This window comes from Etheostoma cragini, chromosome 24 (assembly GCF_013103735.1).
Source record: "Etheostoma cragini isolate CJK2018 chromosome 24, CSU_Ecrag_1.0, whole genome shotgun sequence".
Lineage (NCBI taxonomy): Eukaryota > Metazoa > Chordata > Actinopteri > Perciformes > Percidae > Etheostoma > Etheostoma cragini.
In genome coordinates this window covers 8,969,708-8,977,597 of record NC_048430.1, presented here as the reverse complement: position 1 = coordinate 8,977,597, position 7,890 = coordinate 8,969,708, and the positions used below count along the sequence as shown (strand labels likewise).

The 7,890-nt window shown below is 40.4% G+C and overlaps 1 protein-coding gene across 2 annotated transcripts in view; it reads left to right on the top strand.

Annotated features, from left to right (window-relative positions):
• LOC117939412 (prospero homeobox protein 1-like) overlaps positions 1-7,890 on the top strand; it is a 39,463-nt gene that overhangs the window by 7,531 nt on the left and 24,042 nt on the right. For both annotated transcript variants that reach the window (XM_034864747.1, XM_034864748.1), the window contains exon 5: positions 6,783-6,890. In XM_034864747.1, coding sequence (XP_034720638.1) covers positions 6,783-6,890 — 108 coding nt within the window. The remainder of the gene's footprint in view (positions 1-6,782; positions 6,891-7,890) is intronic.

Sequence of the window (7,890 nt, the reverse complement as noted above, 5' to 3'; positions counted from 1 at the left end):
AGGCAGCACCGTATCCTTATAAGTGTACCTGTGTGTGTGTGTGTGTGTGTGTGTGTGTGTGTGTGTGTGTGTGTGTGTTTGTGTGTGTGTGAGAGAGAGAGAGAGAGAGAGAGTATGTTTTCTTGCATCTGAAAGTGCTTTAAACCATCAAAATGACGGTTGTCTTCACCAGATCTGGAAGTTTTTAGCCAGTTTTGGCTTCAGTTGAGTTTTAATTCATGTTTTTTAACTTTTTCTTATGTTTTTTTTCCCTTTTTTCAACACTTTTGACACTTTCTTTGGTCACTTTTTTGACGTGTTCAACACTACTGAACACAAACTTTTACAGTTATTTTTTTTATGGTTAATAAACCTCATTTATATGAAATGAAACCTAATGTTTGAGTTACAAAAGCAGAAATTAGGAATTATTTCGACTAAAATTAAAGGAACGGATGTTGATGGATAATCACAGACTGGAATATGTCAACTTTTACTCAACACTATTTCAAAACCACTTCAATGTTTTTTTTCAAATGCTATAAAAGTGAATAAGACGCCCCAAAATTAATGAAAGTAGAGATTTGTACTTGCCAAAGAGCGTTGTGTGGAATCAATCATGTTATTTTGGGGAATTAAAAAGAACATTGATATAGGTAAACAAATCAATTTGACCCGAGGACAACATGAGGGTCAAGATTAGAATAAAGATTTGTTAAACTTGTTAAAACTGCATTACCTTCATTAATACTAAACAAAACAATGTACTTAAGATGAGTAGATAATACATGCTATTAGAACGTTAGAACCTAAAATGCACAGAGCATCATGATACATTTTAACATCTGTTGTGATGTGATGACACCATGCTTTTTTTATACATTTTCATGTCGGACCATTTGACTTATTTGACCTAACTAATTAAATTCCAGCGCTACATAAGATATAGAATAACTTTAAGGAAGGCATAAAGTTTGGAGTTGGGACACATTAAACACTATGACATATAATGTATTTATTGCCAGCATAAAGAACACCCTTTCACTAGTTTAAATCAACGATGATGTTATTTCACCGCTGTACAAGTCACATTTTAACTGAGATATCCCGGAGGAAGCTCGGCCGCAGGCACTAGTCAAAGAAAGTCTTTAATGTCAATTAATCTGCATTAATTGATTCCCGGTCTGAGCCCCTTGTTTCCTCGCCGAGGAGGGGAAGATGAAACGGGCTGCGGTGGGTCTTGCAAGAGGGGGAAGATTAAACAGGTCGCACACTGCTCTCTCAAGCTCTTTTAAGTCTTTGCAGCAGGTTGTGGTGTTTAAAGGTGATGAGAAAGGCTAGTGAGCTCCCTCTTCAACACACACACACACTTTCTGAGACACTCTTGTGCTGTTAGGTTCTCTTTCATCACAAAGACTTTGTACATAAACGCTCAAAGCAAATCATATTTCAATGTTTTTGTGTGTATGGGTGTGGGGTAAGACCTTGTTCATAGGAGCTCAAAGCTAATCATATTTCAAAGAGCATGGGGGAGGAATAGGTGAATGCTGGGCCTTATTGATGGAAGCTTTCTAAATTTGTGTGCTTGTATGTGTCCGCGTGTGTGTGTGTGTGTGGGCACACATAAGGACAAGCGTAATATGTAAAATGTCCACATTGGTTTCCTCTTCAGTTTTTACCTCGGTGTCTCCCTCCCTGTCAATGTCGATCTCTCCCTCTCGCTTTCATTTGTTGGCCTTCACTCGCAGCTGCTCGGCTCGGCAGCTGTGTGTCTTTTGCTACACACACACACACACACACACACACACACACACACACACACACACACCCTTTCATGGTGTGTGCATGTCGACAGGTGTTTACAGGTAGCTGTTTATCTCTTCGTGCCTAACCTTTCATATCGAGAGGGCTTCTCCCGGCTATTACGCGTACACACACACACACACACACACACACCTTGGCTCACACTTACACACAAACAGGCACGCATGCGCACACACACGTGCACGCGGCTAGAAGAACAAAGTGAAAATAAAAACAAGACTTTGAACCTGACAAACGGGAACTCCTTGCAGCTGTGCGGAGGACTGTGATCCCGGTATCGTCTTCAAAGCCGATTGAGATGTTGCTTTAATTCAACTATTAAAAAAATTCATATTCGACACGTCTCTTGATCCCACGGAGCCGTTTCATTCCAAAAATGTTTTTCCATTCATTTATACGACAAAGGTCTTTTAAATTTGACATCAGTGTTTCAAAAAAATATTAAACGCCTTTCTACTCTCCCTTTATTATTTTGAAGGTAAAACCCATTTTAATTGCAATCCTTCAGCATAAATTATGTGTTAAAAAATGTATTTTTTCACTATGAAGTCAGTTGTTTTATTTAATCAGATCATTACATCCATATATATACTACTAGGTCTGAAATTATGTAAATGGACAAACAATTGAGTTATTTGATTCTGTCATCCAGCAAACAACACCTAATGAGATATCTTAATTACTAATACCTCATACTAGTAATCGACCTGGGTTGTGGAAGATTGTGACAGGCTTTTATTTGACTTATTTTTAGACATTTTATGGACTAAATGGTGACTTAATTAATTGAAAAAAATGATCGCTTTGCACCCCTGATTGTCGTTTTATTTTTACTGCGTTTGCCTGATCATTGCACTCACCAACTTAGGCCAGCTAATGACAATTCTAATTATATGGAAGCTTATTGAAATTATTTATGTCGTACAATTATCAAAGTAGTTTTACTGCCAAATTCAATGTGCAAATTCACACTTAACCGCACCAGCCACACACACTAATACATTGTAATACACTCCAAAGCAATGGCATCAAGAATGGCATTAAGTGAGGCTTAGGAGCTTAAGAACAGTTTAATGGTATTTGCGCACATTTCACATAAACCTTGTTGTTTTCTGTCCTGCTACTTTGTGCTCCCTCAATTTGAGAGTGATCCTTTATAAAAAAAAATATATACTAAGTGTGTGCAATGTGTTTGATCTTCTCTTCCTTCTCACTCCTTGTCTATAGTCATGTTTCTGCCTTAGTTTTGGAAGCGCATCCCATACAGTGGTGACGGCACTGTGGGTGAGTTAAAGGCTTGAAGAAAAGCTGGCAGTCAGGTTGAGGTTTTTTACATCGATCGTGGTGTACCTGAGAGGCCCTCTCACACACACCCACACACACACACACACACACCCACGCAAACAGTCCCACACTGTCTCTCTCTCTCTCTCTCAGGTCTGTTTATCTTTAATCCTTTGAACGGAGCTGAGCAGATGTCCTCCATTCATTTATGAATTTATCCCCCCCCTCCCCCTCCCCGCCCGCTCCACCCCCATTCACACACAAACACACACACACACACACACCTGGCAGCAAGGTCACGTTACAGCTGATACAGTGAGCCCCACACAAAACACACACTCGCAGGCACATTCGCAGACGTGCATCAGGATGAGCACAACACACACACACATACACACACACACACACACACACCGATAGGAAAGTAGGAGGAAATCGCACTGTTTATTCACCGACACAGTTTAGCTACCATTACACAAAAAACACGCACTATTGCTTCAAACTGTTTACTCTGAGACATGTTAGTCATGTGTTTTGGTTTGTGTTCAGTTAGCGTGCGTGCGGAAAACAAGACAGGCTGCAGAAAGTGGACACGATGTTTTATCAGCCCCAAACACACAGGTTGGTATGAATGTTAACGAGGGGACGGTGTTGTTGTCCGCCGACCTGACGTACCTGCTGCTAAATGAATGATGGATGACGACGGGGCTCACCTCGCGCCTCAGTCATTGAGCCGAAGTGTTCTGTTGTTGGGATCAGGGTAATTCATGAGTCCGATTTTTGTGTCAGAATCGGATATGTTGATTGCTTTTTATTTTCTTTCAAAGTTGACTTTTTCTCAGGACATTTATGTGGAAAAACAGTAAACAATTATGTCACAGCTGCATACTGGCAGACCCCACCGAGTCCCACCAGCTCATACACACAGTGGCACTTTCTTTAATTCCTATCCTAAAGCTGCTGTTTGTTTTTTTTCCTTGCACTTTATTCACTTGCGTTCTCTCCCTCTTTTCCCAATTACTGATGCTACTCTCTCCCTCTTTCCCTGCTCTTCTCTCCAGCCATATAGGGCCCCTGGGGTTTCTCTGTGTGTGTGTGTGTGTGTGTGTGTGTGTGTGTATGAGTGTGTGTTTATCTGTGTGCTAATTGACCTTGCAGGGGGTTCCATTGATTGCCTCATCTTCTCTGATAGATTATAGGGCTGTTAATGTGGTGGGGAAATGGCAGCGTGGTGGGGCACAGCTGTTTTCCCACACACACACACACACACACACACACACACACACACAAACACTTTGCGTCCCTGCAACCAGGGCCTCCACAATTATGTTTTCTCCTTGTTGAGACAGTGGGTTAGACTCCTGTGCTGCAAAGCAGGCGAGATGCCGGAGTGAGTTTGGGGTTTGATCCAAAGCCAGCAGGTGCTCATGTTTTCTTTTGCGTTGGGTGTAAAATGGCTACCAGATCAGTTGGTTTCTCTTATTGGAGCTCTGCATTTTCTGTGGTTGTGTTTAAAAGTAGTGTGGTCCCCCTACACACCCTCACTGGAGGGGTCAATGCTCGCTGTGAAAGACCAATATCCCTCCATGTCTGGTTACACACTGCCACTGTTTGTGTTGTTGTGAAATCCCTTGACACCAAATTCCCACAAACAGAGATTGGACTTTATAGTAGAATACCTGTGGTGGACTGTAACAAAGTACAAATACTTCATTGCGTTACTTAAGTACACTTTTCACGTGTCTGCACTTTAGTTAAGTACAATTAATTGTGCATGCTTTTGACTTTTACTGTGTTACATTTTGCCGAAATTATGTATACTACATACATTTTCTGATCAGTTTGAAGTGGCAGTGGGTCAGCAGGTCAGCGATGGCAAGTGTCTGTGATCCTCGTAGCTGTACGGGGGGGCGGGGGGGGGGGTGATGGAGCTGCCGAACCCGCTGGTGGAGCCCTGATTTCTGCCGCTACGGGCGGAGATGGGCGCTCATGGTTTACAGCCCGGTTGCCATTTCCTGAATGTTCATCTCGAAAAGACAGGGTGCTTCATTACATGGAGGACAGATCAGAGTCTAGTTTTTCTGTTTATTACTTAAATACATGGTTGTACATTATATAGACATTAACCCTTGTGTTGTCTTTGGGTCAAATTTGACCTGTTTTCAACATTTAAATATCAGAAATATGGGTTTCTTTTTAACTACCTAATTGTGATTACCCAAAAATATCATGGATGATTCCACACAACGGCTTAGCAAGTACAAAAAAAAATCGCCTCATCACTTTTATAGATAGAGAAAAAAATGGAAATGTTTCTGACTGACAGTATCTTGACTGAACGTTGACAAATACCCTTCTGTGATTATCCTTCCTTTTAATATTAGTCTAAATAAGTCATAATGTCTGCTTTTGTAACTCAAGAACTAGGTATAATTTTCTATACATGAGGTTTATAGACCATAAGGTGTTGATTTTCAGTTTTCAACCAGCAAGTGAATGGAGGGTAAGAGAATAAATCCTTATGCAAGTTTTATACTCATATAGTATATTTCAAATCAGGTCTTCTTTACTTTACTTAAGTAGGGTTGTCATTGTGGTACTTTTACTTTGTCTAAAGTAAATGTGTCTCTGGTTATTTGTACTTTTACTGAAGTACTGAGATTGAGTACTTCCTCCACTACTTTAGGCTACTCCTATTTGGTTCCACAACGAGAAGTTCTGTCTTAACTCAAAAGGATGTTGTCTGATTCCTGTTACAAACAGAAGGGTGTCATCAGTTGAAGGTGCGGTGACACCACAGCACCTCACTAGTAAATGTAGAATTTAAGCGCCAAACTGCTTTAGAGGAGCTGCATGCCTCGTTTTTTTTTGCATCGTATAATACTTAGTCTGTTCGTAGTTAGGCAAAATACAAAGAAAATTAAATCGTTGATGATGGCAAGATGCTCTGGAGATACAGGACTATATGCAATTAGGAGATGGACTCGTTCTGTTCAACGACATTAACAGACTGGGATTGTTGCTGTGGGACAGCGAACACAACATTATCTTACGCCAAGTTATCACTTAACCCTCATGTTGTCCTCAAGTCAAATTGACCCGTTTTCCTATATCAATGTTCTTTTTATTTCCCCAAAATAACATGATTGATTCCACACAACGCTCTCTGGCAAGTACAAATCTCGACTTTCATTAATGTTGGGGTGTCTTATTCAATTTTATAGCATTTGGAGTGTTTTTGAAATAGTATTGAGTAAAAGTTGACATATTCCAGTCTGTGATTATCCATCAACATCCGTTCCTTTAATTTGAGTCTAATAATTCATAATTTCTGCTTTTCTAACTCAAACATTAGGTATAATTTCCTATAAATTAGATTTATTGACCATAAATTCTCAAAATAACTGAAACTAAAGTTATTGTTACGTGTTGAAAACATTGAAAAAAAGCGTCAAAAGTGTTGAAAAAAGGGACAAAAACGTACAAAAAGAGTTAAAAACATGGATAAAAAGCATCAACAAAAGTGTTCATTTTCAATTTCGACGGGAAGACGACACAAGGGTTTAAACAATGACTCAAATGGAACTGATGACAAAGTGCGCTGACTGAGAGAAAGGGTCATTTTCTTAGACTTGAGGTGCTGCTAAGACTGTGCCACGTTCCTCAAAAGGTTTCCTTAACATATTAATATTCAGATTCAGGAGGGCTTGTCTCCCAACCACCTGAAGAAGGCCAAGCTGATGTTCTTCTACACCCGCTACCCTTCCTCCAACATGCTCAAAATATTCTTCTCAGACGTCAAGGTTAGACCTCACACTGGGTTTTTCTTCTTTCTGGTCCTTCATTCTGATGTATTCTTTGTTGTATGGACTTCTTATCACTGTATCTTATCTCCTAATTCTACTTTTTTCACATCTCTCTTTTGTGTCTTTTTGCATCTGACTGTACTCTATTTAACCGTTTCTCTATTGTAGAAGATAAAGATGTTTTTTATAAAGGTTTAAAAGATCTGTGTAGACTTTACAACTCACACACTCACTCACAATGAACTGGAAAGCCGCAAAATATTTTAGGGGGAAAAACGACATTGTTGACTGGACACAGGGATCATTTAATCACCCTTAGAGCACATTAAGAGACAGATCTGATCTGAAGAGTTTGCTTAAGTTGCTGTCGGATCAAAACTAGATAAAGGAAAGACCCAACTAAGAGGAGAGAACTGGAGAGAGAACAGGGAATAGGGGCTTGGATCCTGACTTGAATAGAATGAAGTAACATGAGAAGCAACGCAGTCACTGTGGAGCCGAGCGGGGCCATAAAATGATGCAAATTCAATGGCGTCGTTGGAATTAGATCTCAAAAATCAGTGACAGATGGGGCAGATGAGCTGTTGTAAACAGGTATGCGTCCTAGTGTGAAGCATTTAGAATCTGTACCAGAGTTTTTTTTTTCTGTTCACCTTGTTTTCTGATCTTATTTCCCACCAACTTTCAATGTCACCTATTCTCCCACTCTTATGTTTGTGACTTTAGTGCATTTTGTTGTCTGATATTATTCAGTTTTGTGTGATATTCCGTTACTCTAGTGTGTGTGTGTGTGTGTTGGTGTGTGTGTGTGTGTGTGTATGTGTGTGTGTGTGTGTGTGCGTGTGTGTGACCCTACAGCGCAGATGGGTGCTCCAGTCTGTCACGTCTTTGTAGCATAATTAGAGTTTCTGGCCTTAATCGGCATAGGGTTTGGACGGGGGAGGAGGGGCCCACTTTCCCTCTCACACACACACACACACACACACACACACACACA